This window comes from Drosophila ananassae, chromosome 2L, assembly GCF_017639315.1.
Source record: "Drosophila ananassae strain 14024-0371.13 chromosome 2L, ASM1763931v2, whole genome shotgun sequence".
Lineage (NCBI taxonomy): Eukaryota > Metazoa > Arthropoda > Insecta > Diptera > Drosophilidae > Drosophila > Drosophila ananassae.
The window spans coordinates 5143003-5159200 of NC_057927.1; the positions used below are offsets into that span (position 1 = coordinate 5143003).

A 16198-nucleotide genomic window follows, 5' to 3' on the forward strand; every position below is an offset into this window, starting at 1 on the left:
CCATAAATATGGCCCCCAGCGATCGCCATATCTTAGCCGATTTCCACCCGATTGATTTGTAGATTGATTTTCTGGGGCATCCCTGGGGATCGGTATTGATTTGTAGATTGATTTTCTGGGGCATCCCTGGGAATCGGCTATATCTTGGCCGATTTCCACCCGATTCTTGAGCGGAATACCTTAAACGGTTTGTAGATTGATTCTGCATCATTCTGCATCAAAATCTAGAAACAAAATATTTTTTAGATTTTTTGTCAAATTTTCTGGGGCACCCTTCGATTTTATGATAAATGCATGGAAGGGTCAATATGGCCCCCAGCAATGGCTATATCTTGGGCGATTTCCACCCGATTCTTGAGCGGAATACCTTAAACGATTTGTAGATTGATTCTTCATCATTCTGCATCAAAATCTAGAAACAAAATATTTTTTAGATTTTTTGTCAAATTTTCTGGGGCACCCTTCGATATTATGATAAATGCATGGAAGGGTCAATATGGCCCCCAGCAATGGCTATATCTTGGGCGATTTCCACCCGATTCTTGAGCGGAATACCTTAAACGATTTGTAGATTGATTCTTCATCATTCTGCATCAAAATCTAGAAACAAAATATTTTTTAGATTTTTTGTCAAATTTTCTGGGGCATCCCCTTCGAGTTTATGATAAATGCATGGAAGGGTCAATATGGCCCCAGCGATGGCTATATCTTGGCCGATTTCCACCCGATTTTTGAGCGGAATACCTTAAAAGGTTTGTAGATTGATTCTCCATCATTCTGCATCAAAATCTAGAAACAAACAATTTTTTAAATTTTTTGTCAAATTTTCTGGGATATCCCCTTCAAAATGCAGGAAATGCATGACCTACAGGGCCCACAGAGATGGTTATATCTTTTCTAATATTCATTCGATCCCTGAGCGGAATACCTTAAACTATTCACCAAATCAGTATCAAATTTTAGTTATTTCTAATTTTTTATCAATTAACCAAACCTTTTGAAATTTCCCGCCCTTTAGCACAAATCGATAGAATGTCCGCCTATCGAAATTGTTGCACCACTAACTTCTGTACAAAAATTACCAAAACGTTTTCCTCATCCGGACAAAATAGTGCAAAAGCTCAACAGGTTGCCTTATTTACGCAATAAAATCGCACAAACTCGCGCTGAAATCAGGTCTGGTGCAAATCCCACTCGAGGATATAGCCAAAGTAATGCAGAACAGCTCTGAGGAAGAAACAGCTGCCAGGGCAGGGTCGGAAAAATTTCACCGGCCGCAATTCTTATAACCCGGAACCAAGGCAGGAGGAAAGGAAACCGTCATCAGTATTCCAACACACCCCATATGTACTTCGGGTGGCTTAATTTCCACTGAGATTTGGTGAACAACAAGCCGGATAAATGGCAGCCAAGGAATCTTTTCGAGAGCGACAAACCCAGGAGTTGGAGGTTATAAAGGCAAGCAGCTGTTGAGTACAGGTCCGGTCAGACAAATAGTGACGAAATATATTCTCTTCTTTCATCGTTAGTCTATTTTTGGAGGCGATGTGGAGGACCTCAGGCCGCAGCAAAACTCAGCCCTATGGAAGCCCACGGATATCAGGATTCTGCTCACCCCATTGCGGGACTCCTCCAACGGCCTGGAAGCTTACGTGTGCACCAAGCTGCATATTACCTGTCCGAACAAATACCCAAAACTGTGAGCAGGCTACTTCCATTTAAGGGCGGGAAACCTAAACGAATTAAATGGGTATTTTAGTGTAGAATTTAGACTTAAATCTTTCAATAAAATAATAAATCTAGCACATTGTTCACTACTCACTCTTATCAGACATATCTTTTCATTTATCTTACAATATGTTTTTAAAAGAGCCCAATGCAATTTACTAATTGAACCTGTCCTATTTTAGATCCCCAAAAATCATGCTCGAGGAGTCAAAAGGATTATCAGATCAGCAGTTGGAGGCTCTGCTCAACCAACTCCAATCCCAATCGGAGGAGCTGCGCGGCGAGGTGATGATTTACGAACTGGCGCAAACGGTGCAGGCATTCCTGCTTGAGCATAATAAGCCGCCCAAGGGCTCCTTTTACGATCAAATGCTGCAGGATAAGCAGAAGCGCGAAAAGGAGCTATTGGACATCCAGAGGCAGCGAGAGTCGCTGCAGCGTCAAACCCTCATCGACGAGGTGGAGAGACGCAAGGAGATGTTCAAGACTGAGGCGAAGCGACGCGGCGAGCCCCGAAGAAGCATGAGCGAGTCCAATCCGCGACATCCCAGCTCCTCGGAGAGCTCTGAAAACTCCTCGCCCTACTACCGCGGACACATCTACCCGAGCAAGTGTTTGGAGCATCGTAACACTGAGACACTGTACTTTCACAAGATGGGAAGACAAATCCAGCGAGGCTGTTGCTTAGGTATGATATTTAAAATAATTAGTAATGAAAACTCTTATTATTGTGACATTTTTCCAGGACACTCACAAAAAGGATGCATCGCCTACACAGGCATTGATATGCACAGTGGACAGATCCTATACATAACCGAGTGGAACATCAAGTACAGCCAACTGGAGCAGCCATGTGGGGGCGGTGGAAAATGTCACTGGAGCAGTGAGCTGAAATGTGCTGGCGGTCATCGGGTGGATGAAGTCATAGCCTCCATCGAGAAGCAAGTGTCCACCCTGTCGCAGCTGCAGCACAAGAACCTCATACAATATGAGTGCATTTTGTGCATCAAACGCAAGGAGGGATTGCTTCTATACCTCGTCCAGGATTTTTTACTCGGCACTAGTGTCTTTAGTATTTCCTCCTCGCTGGGATGGTGTATGGACGGCGCTCGCATGGTGGCCCGCGGGGTATTGGATGCCTTGGTATATCTTCACAATAAAGGTGTATCCCACAGCCATCTGTTGGACAGCACGGTCTTCATGGATAATACAGGAAACGTGCGCTGCACCGACTTCTCCCTCGTGCCCAATCTACTGGAGTTGCTAAGCGGAGCTGGCCAGAGCAGTACTCGCGGAGATTTACCCGCTTTGGGTGCCCTCGTGGAGAGCCTTATGCCCACCAACAGCTACGAAATGCGTGACTTTGTGGACAAGTACGTATGGTTTATGCCCTAGAGATATCTTCTAACTCCGTTCCTTCTTTCAGATGCAATTCGGACCGCACACTTTCCGCTTCGGAGCTGCTCGAGCATCCGTTCCTTCGATTCTATGTGGACAACGGGCAACAACAGTTGATACCACTTCCACAGGAGCGACAAGCTCCTGTCCAGCGTACGGGTCCGGCCATGCCCTACCAGATACCCACCCTGGCGTTGAGTCAGTCCCGCCTGCGAACGGAGTTTGAGGTCCTAATGTATCTGGGCAAGGGCGCCTATGGCGATGTGCTGAAAGTCCGCAACATTCTCGACAACCGGGAGTATGCAATCAAACGAATACCTCTGCCTGCTCGAAGTCGCCAGCTGTACAAGAAGATGACGAGGGAAGTAGAGCTTCTCTCGAGGCTGAATCACGAAAACGTAGTTCGTTACTTCAATAGTTGGATCGAAAGCGTAAACGACGCCGATGCGGCCGAGATGGACAAGCTTATGGGTGGAGAGTGGTCGCAGAGCCAGCAGGAGCTTAGTGTAAAGCCGACCAAGTCGCCGCAGCTGGGACCAACTTTGGAGGAAGAGGAGGACGAAGAGGATAGCTCCTCCAGCATGTGGAATGCTTACGAAATGTAATTCGACATACTTCCAATTGGAAAAGGGCTAACCTCATTAATTGAATTATTTTTAGACCCACTATGGATGACACAGATTCGGATGGCATCGAGTTCGTGGACTCGAACGGCAAGGTGGCCGTCTATGATGATGAGGGGGAGGAGGACAGTTCCACGCACGGGAAGTCGAATTCGCCGCGGCCTCAGATGCAGGTCATGTACATCCAAATGGAGTTCTGCGAAAAGTGCACCCTGAGGTGAGTTTTCAAAAGAGTTGGAACTTGAATTGAAACTATATAGTCCTATTGTAGAACCGCCATAGATGACAATCTCTATGAGGACACTGATCGCCTATGGCGCCTGTTCAGAGAAATTGCTGAAGGCCTTTCGCACATCCACCAGCAAGGCATCATCCATCGGGACCTGAAGCCAGTGAACATCTTCTTGGACTCTCACGACCAGATCAAGATCGGAGACTTTGGACTGGCCACTACCAGCTTCCTCGCTCTGCAGGCGCACGAGTACCCCGCCCATGTGCCCGCCCACAACATCACCAGTGCCGAGGATGGCACGGGCACTGGCAAAGTGGGCACAACGCTGTATGTGGCTCCCGAGCTAACAGGAAATGCGTCCAAGTCTGTGTATAACCAGAAAGTGGACATGTACACCTTGGGAATTATCCTCTTTGAAATGGTCCAGCCACCGTTTGACACCAGCATGGAGCGAGCCTCGACCATTATGGCCTTGAGGAATGTTTCCATAAACATTCCGGATGAAATGCTAAAGGATCCAAAATACGAAAAGACAATTAAGGTAAAATGTGTTACTAGATGGAAGAAAAGGAGGGCTTATAAGCGTCTTTGGCTTTTTAGATGCTGCGCTGGCTACTCAGCCACGACCCTGCCCAAAGGCCCACAGCCGAGGAACTTCTCATCTCGGATCTTGTTCCGCCCGCCCAGTTGGAAGCCAATGAGCTGCAGGAAATGTTGCGACACGCCCTGGCTAATCCGCAGAGCAAGGCGTACAAGAACCTGGTGGCCCGCTGTCTGCAGCAGGAGAGCGACGAAGTTCTGGAGCACACCTACCACTTGGGCAGTAGTCGCGCCATGAAGTCATGGAACTCGGCGATCGTCATCGACGACATTGTGTCCCTTAATCCGGTAATCGAATTCGTCAAGGCCAAGGTGGTGAATCTCTTTCGGAAACATGGAGCTATTGAGGTAGACTCGCCGCTTCTGTCGCCACTATCCTCGAGGAACAGCAGTGCCCATGCCAATGCGAATGCTGTGCACCTGATGACCCACTCCGGATGCGTGGTGGTGCTACCCTGCGATCTGCGGACTCAGTTCGCTCGCCATGTAACGATGAACGGCGTGAATCTCATCCGGCGCTACTGCGTGGACCGCGTTTATCGGGAGGAAAAGGTTTTCAACTTCCATCCCAAGCAGAACTACGAATGCTCCTTTGACATCATAGCCCCCACGCCTGGCAGCCATCTAGTGGACGCGGAACTGCTGTCACTTGCATTCGAGATCACCAGCGAATTGCCTCGGCTTAGGGAAAGGAATATCACGATCCGAATGAATCACACGAATCTACTGCGCGCCATCCTCATCTACTGCAATGTTCCGAAATCTCACTATGGAACGCTGTTCGAAGGCACCATGGACTTTATCGAGTCGCGTATCTCGCGCTTCCAGTTCCACTCCAGCATCACGGTGATTATGGAGAAGTCTCGCACCTCGGCTCAGACTTTGATGGACATGTTGTTGGCCAATTTCTTGTTGACCGGGTCCAGAAGCAGCGTCGACGACTCGGCCCTGAAGACCCTAATGCGTGGTAAAGGAGAGGCTGCATCGCTGGCTAGAGGAGCCCTGAGAGAGCTGGAGACAGTGGTTGGATTGGCGTATAGCCTGGGTGTCACTGTCAGTATTTTTAAAGCATAAATTGTATTAGTTACCACAGTAATTTATATTCTCCAGTGTCCCATCCACATCTGGGCAGGCCTGCCCATCAGTTTCGAGCGCGCAAGTACCGGTGGCATTGTGTGGCAAATGACCGCCGATCTGAAACCGAACCGCTCCGGCCACCCCTCGGTGTTGGCAGTCGGCGAGAGATATGACGCCATGCTGCACGAGTTCCAGCGCCAGGCGCAGAGCTTCAACCCGGCTTTGCCCACACGCAGCGTTTTGAGTGGAGCAGGTCTGTCCTTCTCTTTGGATAAGTTGGTGGCAGCCGTGGGCGTGGAGTACGCCAAAGACTGCCGTGCCATAGACGTAGGCATATGTGTGTGTGGCACCCGGCCGCCCCTTAAAGACGTGACCTACATTATGCGCCTACTGTGGTCAGTGGGAATCCGGTGCGGTATTGTGGAGGCTGCCAGCGAATTGGGAGATGAGGCACAAGATCTGGCACGATTGGGAGCACTGCACGTTATCCTCGTGGCGGAGAATGGTTCCCTCAGAGTGCGTTCGTTTGAGAGGGAACGGTTCCAGGAACGTCACTTGAACCGCGCTGAGTTGGTGGAGTTCGTCCAGAAACTGCTGCGCGGCGACGGCATCAATGCGTCCACTGTGGACTACTCCAGAGAGATATCCAGCCAGAGTACTGGTGGAGGAAGCAGTGGCGGCAGGGAGCGGGAGCGCGGAGAGAATGGGCTTTGCACGTCCGGCTCGAATGCAACGATCAGGAACAGCTACAGTCAGCTGCCAAACCTGCAGGTGTCTTTCCTCACCCACGACAAGCCCACGGCCAACTACAAGCGGAGGCTGGAGAACCAGGTGGCGCAGCACATGACCTCCACCCTGGCACAGTTCATCAAAAAGGAGTCGTTCGTTGTGCTGGTGGTGGAGCTGCCTCCAGCAGTTGTCAACGCCATCGTAGGAGCCATTAATCCCCGCGAGATACGCAAAAAAGAGACTGAGCCGGAAATCAATTTTGTGATTGAGAGGTCAGACACCTCTTGTCCAACTCGAATGAATCTCCATCTTAACTTATAACTTATCTTTGCAGATTTCCTAAATACAAACGCTATATATCGGAGATCAATGACGAAGTTTTGGACTATCTGGGCGATGCCAAGACACCAATCGTGGCCTTGTACAGCATTTCCGATTCCTACTACCGCGTCATCATCTAGCCCGCACGACAGCCCCCCCTGGAGTTTGACTTGAGGATTTTAGGACTACCTAGTAGTTCGGACCACTTCTTAGTTCTTAGTTTAAGTATCGAATTGTCTCAAATTCAATTTGGCCAAAATTTTACTTAGGTGGCTGTGTTGCGATGCCATTTAACCATTAATCGAATCAAAATTCGTTTCTACCAGCCCTGTTTTTGATTATTTTTTGTTAAACTGTTTAGTTCGATAAGTTCAAAAGCCATTTTAACTGAAGACAGGGCCGCTATTTATACTTTAAATTATTTTTACTTGATTAAAAGTACCCCCTTACTGATGCTGTTCATGCCTAAGTCAAAAGAATAGTTACAAACTTAAGAAATGATTCCTATGCTTACCGAATTCGATTTTAGAAATAAATTTTAACTATTACAAGTTTGGAACTTTTGGTGGCATCCACCCAGGGAAGCACTTAAGAGGCTCCTCTTGAAAAGAGATTAGCTGTCGAAGAAAGCTTATTGCATCCCACTAACCGAAGGCGATCCAAGATCTGCGTCTTCATCTTTATAATTTTTATACGTAAATGTTTTTAACACAAAAATTGTATTCCTTAAAATAAAGTTGCGTATGTGAACAAGTCTTCCCACTGGGATGCCTAACAAATGGATTTGTACAACTGTTTAACAACCGTGATTCCACATCCTTCACGTTCCGCTCTCCTCGGCGGACTTGTTGTGAGAGCGGGCTATGCCCACGGCCGGTCCTTGGAGGACCTTCCGCGAGAGCCGCATGAAGCCGGAGACCGGATCACGGCCGAAGTACTTGACCTGGATCTCCTGGCCCACTTCCAGATTCAGGGCCGAGGGATGGGCGATCTTGCGCTGGTCGAGCTGTGAGTTGTGGAGCAGCGCTGGCGGCATGCTGGGATAGAGAATGACCATCACTCCCGTGTCGCGCAGCTCCGTGATTTTGGCAGTGTATATTCCACCGAACTCCAGGTCCGGCACTCGCTCCTTGACCATGTAACCCTCGATCAGCTCCTTGGCCTCATCCATTGCCGCCTGCGAAGGTGCGAACACGGAAAAGTTGCTTTCGTCGGCGGCTGTCAGAGTGGCGCCAGTTTCCAGGTAGATTCGTTTCATGTGCAGTCCACTCGGACCGATCAACTGCGCCCTCTGGTGAGGTTCCACAGTGAGGGTCTCGCTTACGGGCCAGCTGTCCTTCCGATACTTTCTGAAAGACCAAAATAGTTATACGATTTTGTAAGAAAAATAATATTTTCAGCTCACCTCGGCTCTCTGATGGCTTCGCCCATGATGTCCAGAATTTTCGACTTGGCATCGGTGGCCTTTTGCAGCGATTCCATTACCACTTTCAGCGGGATTCCCGGGATCTTGAGGTCGGCCTGAATGGCCGTAAAGCCTTTCCTTGTGCCAGCCACCTTCATGTCCATATCACCCATATAGTCTTCGATGCCCAGGATGTCCGTCAGGATTCGATAGTCCTGCAGGTGTTTGGTGTCGTCATTTTCGTACTTCGTGACCAGACCGATGGCAACGCCGGCTGCCGGAGCAGTCACAGGTACTCCGGCATCCATGAGAGCCAGAGATCCGCCACAAACGCTGGCCATGCTACTGCTCCCGTTGGATTCCAGAACCTCGGAAGTGAGTCGCACCGTAAAAGGATAGTCGTGGGGCAGTGTCGGCAGCAGACCTCTCTCCGCGAGAGCGCCATGGCCCAGCTCCCGGCGCCCCAAGGGACCAATTCGACCCACTTCACCTGTTGCATATGGAGGGAACTCGTAGTGCAGCATAAAGTTCTTGGCCTTGAGGCCACCACTCTCCAAGGCTGCTAGGGAATCCAGTTTCATGGCACTCTCGGGGGAATCGAGGCTCACAGTGCAAAACACCTGCGTCTGACCGCGCTGGAACAAAGCTGAGCCGTGCAAGGGCTTGTACAGATCCACCTGGCAGGATATGTTCCTCAACTGATCGTAGCTTCGTCCGTCACACCGCTGCTCCCGCTCGAAGATCAATTCGCGGAAAATCTCCCGGCTGGTTTGGTTGAACAGCTCCCCGATTTGTGAGGGTTCTGTGTCCGGGAAGGAACTCCACACCTTGTCGATCACATTCGACCTCACCTCGTTCACGGCGTTGTCCCGGGAGATCTTGTCGTGATGCGCATCCTGGAAGATCTCTCTTAGCCTCATCTCGCACATACTTCTGACAGCCTGCTCAAGTTCTGGATCCGTCGCCGTCGGTGCCTCCACCTCCCGTTTTTGCCTGCCATACGCTTTTTGGAGACGCTCAATCTCGTGAATGATGAACTGCGCCTCCCGGGTTCCCTGCTTGATGGCCTTCAGCAAGTCCTGCTGCAGCACCACGTTGCCCTTGCCCTCCAGCATCACTACGAGGTTTTGTTTGGTGGCCGACACGACCAGGTCCAGTTGCGACGATTGCAGCTCCCGGCGCGTGGGGTTAATCAGCACTTCACCATCGCAGAGGCCGACACTAAAATGAAAATGAGTTGTTTATGTCGTCTATCGCTCCTTGAAGGTTAACCAACCGAACAGCTCCAATGGGTCCGTTCCAAGGAATGTCGCTAAGCGACAGCGCCATGGACGCGGCGTTAATGGCTAGGACATCAGGACTGTGGACCGCATCCATGGCCAACATGTTGCACACCAGTTGCGTCTCCGTTCGGTAGTCTTTGGAGAACAGGGGACGCAGCGAACGATCGATTAGACGAGCAGAGAGGATCTCCTTTTCCGACGGTCCCATTTCCCGGCGCATGAAATTCATGGGGATGCGACCAGAGGCAGCGTTTTTCAGCCTGTAGTCCACCACCAAGGGCATAAATCCCTGGCCTGGAGTGGGTTTCGCCTTGGCCACGGCCGTCACCATCACAGCCGTGTCGCCCATCTGGCAGACGGAGCTTCCATTGGCGAACCGGGCCAGGCGCCCAGAACTGAATGTCATGTTCCGCCTGAAAAAAGCATTATTTTTAATTCCTGTTGGCTGTGTTTTGGAATGGACTTACCCATTGCTGAAGTTGACCTCCACCGATGGCCCTTCTCCAGTGGCACTGTTGTGAAGGAGTTTCTTCTGACTGTTAACTGTTAAATTGAGGCATCTTAGGCGGTAGTTCAGCAGCTTTAATGTTTTCCTTGTGAAAAGCATGGCCATTACCTAAAAAGTGCCGGCAGTGTCCGGCCAATCGGACTAGGCGATCCCCTGTAATGTTTGGTGTATCACAGCGGGGATATGGTATATATGGTATGAGTTGCAAATTTTAACTTTATTTATTATTAAGTGTTTATTTTGTTGGTAAATATATTGGTAATATTCAGAAATAAACTATTTTTAATTTATATATTTTAATATAGTTACAAAACACAGCTGATAGTCATATGCTGCCACAAGATGTAGTATTTTTGACGGTCTGGCATCACTTTTTATTTTTAAATTCAAAATTGTCAGAAAAAAAATATAAAATATGCAATAAATAAATTAATGTTTAAGCTTATTAAAAAAAGCGTTAAAAATGATTTAGTTTATATTTAATTTTGGTGGTCTAGTGAGACCGTTCATAGTTTAGTAAAAAATACCAGCTTTTATGGTCAGGTCCTACTATCTGGCAAATGAGAGCTATATCTTTTGTTTTTGTCTCTTTCTTCGACTCGCAGCGTTCGGACGTGTTTTCGCGTCGTCGCTAATTGAAACCTGGCTCAAATCGACGGCTTCTGGGCCAAAAAGCTAAAGTCTCTGATCTGTGGTCGCTGCTGCGTGTCTTGATCCGTGCGTGTTAGTCTTGATTCGCGTGTGTGCGTGCACCCAGGTGTGTGTATTGTATTGTGTGTGTGAGTGCCGTAGTGAGCGCGAGTGTGTTGGTGAGAGAGCCGCTACAGCAAACCAAAATCGACAAATGCGGTCAAATTGAAAAGAAAAACAAAAAAAGCATAAAATCATTCTCGGCCAAAGCAGCAAAGAAAAGCAAAGCAAAGCAAAGCCAAGCAAGAAAAGCTGGAAAAGTCTGGCCAAGCCGAAACGCAGAATCCCACGAAAAAGCCGGAAAATTGCCCTCCTTAGGCGTGCCCGCTATCCGCTGTCCGCTGCCCTCTGCCTCTGTCCGCTGCCTCTGTTGACGCCGTCAGCCTCTGTCAGTGTCGTAGTGCCAAAGGAGCGAAAAGGAGAGGGAGAACGAAGAAGAGCACTCTTATCAACTGCCGCCCTCTTATCAGGCACCGCTGCCGCAGATTGTTGCGAAAAAATAAATTCCGAATAACAGAAATTATTAGGAACCGCCCTTCCACGGCATTAGCAGGTGAATTACCGCACCGCAAGTGGAAAGTCAAACAAACAGGTAAGACACTAACTAAGTCGCACCTCGTTAGCACCCCCTCCCCCCCTCCCCCCGCTGCCCACTCCGCAATTTACACACACGTTGGCTGATGTCCTGTGGCATGTCGGGATAATTAATTGCATTACGTTCATCGATGGCTGCCAGGACGAGTTACAGTTCCAGTTCCAGCTCCTCCTCCACCGCTCTGATGGAAATGAAAGGGGGTCGGCGGCGTTATCAGCTGGCTCTCCAGACCAAACAAACAAGCGTTTGAATATTTTTTTAACTCATTACGCTGGCCGCTCTTCCGGTCTTGTTGTCTTGCCGACGGCGTCATCGGAAATGCGTCTGACCCCCAAGGAGGAACTAGACCTCAGATTCTATCACAATTTATGACCAAAACAACTGGCAGTGATAACAAGACGAGTGCCTCATCAGAACCAGTTTGGAAGTATTCTGAATTCCATTTCTCAAAATTAGTTTTGCTTTCTGGATGATTCTATTTTTGTATTTTTGTTTAAAAATAATTGCAGTCTGTTTCTCGAACCAATTAGTGGAACAATTTTGAAATCACCATAAATCAGGTTCACTCCAGCAGGGCCATAAATTCCAATTCCCATTTCCATTTCCATTTCCAGCTGACAAATGCCCGGCCATTAAAAATAGTTTTTTCCGAAACTTTGCTGTTTTTCAAGGGCGGCCCGATCTGACCCTCTATTCCGATACTCTACTGTTGTTATCTTTCTCGAAATGGTTCCGTAATATTCTCAGGCCAGGCTCAGGCTATCTGAGATTATTTCTGTATAATTAAGTCGCGCTTTTGCCGATAAACGTTTCCGTTTTAGTCCCAAGAGTCCCCCAGAGAATGTGTCACAGTACTTGAGAAATAATAACCAACAACTACAGATGGCTGATGTCCTGATGTCCTGATGGCTGAGATCCAATATCGCTGATGTGACCCCATGGGGCGCCCTTTTCAACTGTGACTGTCAAAACTATTGTCACTCGAAGGGCTTGCGTCACAGTTTATATCGACTTGGGAGCGGGTGACGTAGGCAATTGGCAGGAACATGTGTATCCTGTTTGTCCTGTGTGTCCTGTGTGGCGTCTGCCACTGCCAAGACAATAATAAACTACCAAACCCCATAGCAAATAGCAACCCAATCGAATATTATTATCAATGGAGGGCAGGACCCATAAGGAGGGTTGGCCGGGGCCACACGCTGCTCAATCCTGGCAGGATATCGGGGTTATCGGGGTGCCCAGCCCAATCCCTAATTCCAATCGCAGTCCGGGCCACGCCCTAACTCCATCCATCCATCCATCCATCCTTTCGTCCGCGTGCCATCATCGTCGCCTTCTGCTCTAATTTGGCGCGACTTTGACACTTGTTAGCCAATATGTTTTTGGCTCGTGTTAATGGCCCAACGGGAATTGATATTAATTGCTCCTCCTCCCGCTCCTCCCCCCGCTCTGCGTGGGCGTTGCCTTTTTGGTCAATATTGTGGGCCCAGAAAGAACTGCTCGGAAATCAGCTTAAATCAATTTTTTGTTCTTGTGGTTTTTGTTCACTTGCCGGCCCGGCCCGGCCAATCGGCTTACCAGCATTGTGTGCCTGTTTTTTTGTTGTGGCTTTGACTGCTCCCCCCCTGCTCCCTGGCTCCCTGGCTTCTAATTAATCCTTGCATCCATTGTTGGTTTAAAAAATTGAATTGGGTTTCCTGCCTGCCGCCTTAAAGCCAAAGATTGGAAAGTGTTTTGCTTTCAGGCTTCAACAGAAAACTAAATTCAATTACGAGTTACCATCCAGCTCATGCGGGAAAAGTTTCAGGAAAAGTTTATGGAAAGGATGGGAGGAAGGAGGAGCCTCATTAGAACCGAAAGGATTCTCTTTTAATGGAAGCCAGTACCTAACTATCTATTATTATTGCATTTTTCAGGTGTTTTGTAATCAAGAATGCCCCCCTTCTGAGGAGAGATATCCTCCTAGAACACCTGCCCCCCGTTTGATAAAAATTCCAGGTGCTAATCAACTAGACAGCCCTGACAGGTGGGTGGCTCTCCCACCCATAAAACAGAACAGAAGCCAACCTGCCGTAATGACCTTGATAAACTTTCGTCCCATCGACAACTCCCATCCTAGTCTCTTGTTTGGATTTGCTTTCCCGGGATGTGTGTTTGCCGAGGGCCCATTTTATTTGCTCATGTCTGCCCGGAAAACGCTTTACATTTTACCACCGCCCCTGCCATTGCCACGCCCCCACGTCCCCCGCCCTCTCCTGCCGCCCACAAAATAAGAAAATCAGTCATGAGCTACTTTTCTTTTGACATTTTTTTGGGGCGGCTTCCTGTCCCCCAATTCTGCTCAGCTTATGCCGGTTCGACGCTTTTCTTTTCTTCTCTTCTCTTCTCTCTTTATTATTCAGTTTTCCGTTTTCAGTTTTGATTAAAGAGGAACCCTTGTCTAGCACCGCCCCTCCCCCAGTCCTGGCTCACCTTGGCTCGGCTGAGTGTTATTACCACTTTGTCGCAACAACCTTTAAACTTTGCCTGCCAGCCGTCCGTCCATAGAGGGAGGTCCAGAAATAGAAATTGGATTTTTTCGGGGCTGCCTCTGTCAACAGACAAATAGGATATCATGATCCATCAACAAAGCCCGCCCACTGCTCGCTCCCAAAAAATAATGCAAAGTGCCATTGAAACTTGGCTAATGCCAATAGAACCTTAAAAGAAGACAATCACTTGTGCATCGTATCGACCCTCTTCCAGGCGGACTGCAACGCTCCCTACACCTTGACACTGCCGTGGCGGCCAAGTTTGGCGACTTGGCAACAGACTCGGCCAAATGAAATGAAAAGGGCGGAGCTGCCAACAGAGGCAGTCGGTTAAGAGTCGCCCTAAAGCATACCCATTACTAGCAGAGTTTATAAATCATTTAGGCCAAATAGTACTCGTTCTAAACTGGTTTTTGCTTCAAAAGTTAAATTAAAATGTTATTAATTAAAATAAGCTACCACCTTGAACTTAACTATACCAGTTATTCTATATATTATTTTTTATTTAAAATATTTAAAATAAAAATATAATGCAGACACCCTGCCCTTCCCAGCCTGGCCATGACTAATCGGCCTAAAAGGGTATGCCGGCATTCTTATGCAAAAACTCGCTTCTGGCCAGGAACTGGCTTTGGCTTACTCGGCAGACCCAATCCCGACTTGTAGAATTCATTAACAATAATTCCCGGGTGCTGGGTGCTGGGTGCCAGGTGCGAGGTGCGGGGATAAAAGGGGAAATGAGAAGCTGCAGGACCGGCCGGCCGCTGGGTTACCAAGAATTTCTGTTTAAGCCCTAATCCTGGGTGGTCCCCAGTGCAGCGTGGCTCTTGCGGAAGAAATTAAAAATACTATTTATATTTTTTATTAAATTTTATTCTTTTTTTTTGTTCTTTTTTCAGAAAAGCAATCGCCAGAGGATCGGCAGACCGGAACTCTCTCTTCTAGAAGCCAAAAGTGAGTCTCCTGGTGTAGAAAAGCTATTTAAAAGACAAACTATTCGGGTTTCCCCGCCATTTCTAAACTTAGAGGGTGCTGCCGGCTATAAATAAAAAGTACATGTATTGCAAAAAATTGGCATTCATTCAGCGGCAACTAGAGTGGACTTTCCACGACTGTATTGTGATTCGAGGAAGCGCTGCCATTAATTGATTTTCTTAATCGCTGTCAACCACAATTTCAAACTAGAAGCAATAAAAATACTTCTTACTTGATATTTTCCTTTTATTCAAGCTGAGACAGAGTAATTTATCATCCAATCCGTTGGAATCAGTGAGAAGTGACAAGGAAGTCATTGTTTGAAGAGTTCTATTGCTTCAGTTTGTTTCAGGAACTCCAGAGATCTGGGTTCAAAGAGCATGTTTGTTTATAAAATAAAAATAATATGCACTATAAGCCATTAAAAGATAGCCTTATAGATTTAAGTAGTTATGTTTAAGCAGGAATAATATTTAATAATAAAAAGTAAGTAATAAAAAACTGATAATCCCCTGGAAGTATCGTTTATTTTATTCCTTGCCATTTAACAATTCTTTTCTAAGCAGAGTTGCCTAGCTTCCAAGGATCCCTACTCTTATTTATTGTTGTAAATTTTTAAGCATCTGCTCCTGCCGGCTGCCTTCGTCCTGCCTCTGGTGGAAAGTTTCCTCCTTTTGTCACGGGCGGAGAGACACAACATTCAACATTTGTTTTATGCAAAAACAAGGGCCTTTGTTGATTTTTGTGCTCGCACACAACTTTTGCGAAAGGTAATTTGCCAGCGACGCCTCCAAAGGACGATGGGCCAGGTGGGTGGGCGTGGCACTTGGCAAAGGCGATTAGCAACAAAAAGTCAACTTGTTTGAAACATATTTTCCTTTTTTTTTCGTGGATCGGGAAAAAGTTTCTGTTGCATTTTAAATTCAGTTTGATATTTTTTCGAAAAGTCCTGATGTCCTGATGTTCCATTTCTGTTGTTTTTACATTGCACTTGGAAAGTTTATGGGCCACTCGAAGTGACAAAGAAACTTTGCTCCTCCTCCGTGTACTTTCTCACAGCTGTCATTTGCGATCGAGCATTTACAATTCCTTGCTTTGGCCATTTGAGGAGGAGGGAGCTGCGAGCTGGGAGCTGGTATTTGGAAGTTGGGAACCGGGAGCTGCCCCGAAAAAAAAAAAAAACATCCGTCAAACATCCAAGTCCAGGCCGTCGAAGGACTGGCGACGTAATCGGTCGCCTCGTAACGAATTTTGCCTGAAATGTTTATGAGCTCATAAATTTTGACACAACATTGTCAGTCGGATACTACTACTGGCTCACCCCCAGTTCCCAGTGGGTATACAGTATACCTGTCTACCTGGGGGTTTGCTTTCGCGTTCTCCTTTTTTTTTTGTTTTTTATGCGTCTGACAACTTTTGGCACATTTGTCGTACATCAAATTAGGAGCAGAATGGCCGGCGGCGCGAAATGATTGAGCATTTGCATTAAGCTGAATCAACACA

The 16198-nt window shown here is 47.6% G+C and overlaps 3 protein-coding genes across 5 annotated transcripts in view; 2 read left to right on the forward strand and 1 right to left on the reverse strand.

The window, feature by feature from the left end:
• The first annotated feature begins 1032 nt into the window (after positions 1-1032).
• LOC6500567 (eIF-2-alpha kinase GCN2) lies at positions 1033-7458 on the forward strand. Of its 3 annotated transcripts, XM_001953454.4 has the most exons (10): positions 1034-1458; positions 1530-1699; positions 1911-2416; positions 2474-3101; positions 3155-3727; positions 3787-3966; positions 4021-4522; positions 4582-5634; positions 5692-6659; positions 6722-7458. In XM_001953454.4, exons 1-10 carry the CDS (start codon positions 1402-1404, stop codon positions 6846-6848), a joined length of 4764 nt encoding a protein of 1587 aa, XP_001953490.2. In that variant the 5' UTR covers positions 1034-1401; the 3' UTR covers positions 6849-7458. The 3 variants fall into 3 exon arrangements, with proteins under 3 accessions (XP_032306574.1, XP_001953490.2, XP_032306580.1); XM_032450683.2 differs by having other exon boundaries at positions 1033-1458; positions 1911-3101; XM_032450689.2 differs by lacking the exon at positions 1034-1458 and having other exon boundaries at positions 1558-1750.
• LOC6499983 (polyribonucleotide nucleotidyltransferase 1, mitochondrial) lies at positions 7376-10249 on the reverse strand. The gene is made up of 4 exons (XM_001953455.4): positions 9864-10249; positions 9390-9809; positions 8114-9334; positions 7376-8057 (listed from the first exon to the last, which is right to left on the reverse strand). Exons 1-4 carry the CDS (start codon positions 10007-10009, stop codon positions 7529-7531), a joined length of 2316 nt encoding a protein of 771 aa, XP_001953491.1. The 5' UTR covers positions 10010-10249; the 3' UTR covers positions 7376-7528.
• Positions 10250-10421: 172 nt separating this feature from the next.
• LOC6500568 (G protein-coupled receptor kinase 2) overlaps positions 10422-16198 on the forward strand; it is a 52682-nt gene continuing 46905 nt past the window's right edge. The window contains exons 1-2 of the mRNA XM_001953456.4: positions 10422-11186; positions 14620-14674. The gene's annotated coding sequence lies outside the window, so the exon portion shown is untranslated. The remainder of the gene's footprint in view (positions 11187-14619; positions 14675-16198) is intronic.

Excerpts from the sequence above, each read along its gene's own strand:
- LOC6500567 (XM_032450683.2), top strand. The coding sequence starts at position 1,402 with ATGGCAGCCAAGGAATCTTTTCGAGAGCGACAAACCCAGGAGTTGGAG. Across the intron at positions 3,967-4,020 it reads TGCGAAAAGTGCACCCTGAG|AACCGCCATAGATGACAATC; the intron begins GTGAGTTTTCAA and ends GTCCTATTGTAG. Across the intron at positions 5,635-5,691 it reads CGTATAGCCTGGGTGTCACT|TGTCCCATCCACATCTGGGC; the intron begins GTCAGTATTTTT and ends TATATTCTCCAG.
- LOC6499983 (XM_001953455.4), bottom strand. The coding sequence starts at position 10,009 with ATGGCCATGCTTTTCACAAGGAAAACATTAAAGCTGCTGAACTACCGC. Across the intron at positions 9,335-9,389 it reads GGACCCATTGGAGCTGTTCG|TGTCGGCCTCTGCGATGGTG; the intron begins GTTGGTTAACCT and ends TTTTCATTTTAG. Across the intron at positions 8,058-8,113 it reads GAAGCCATCAGAGAGCCGAG|AAAGTATCGGAAGGACAGCT; the intron begins GTGAGCTGAAAA and ends TTGGTCTTTCAG.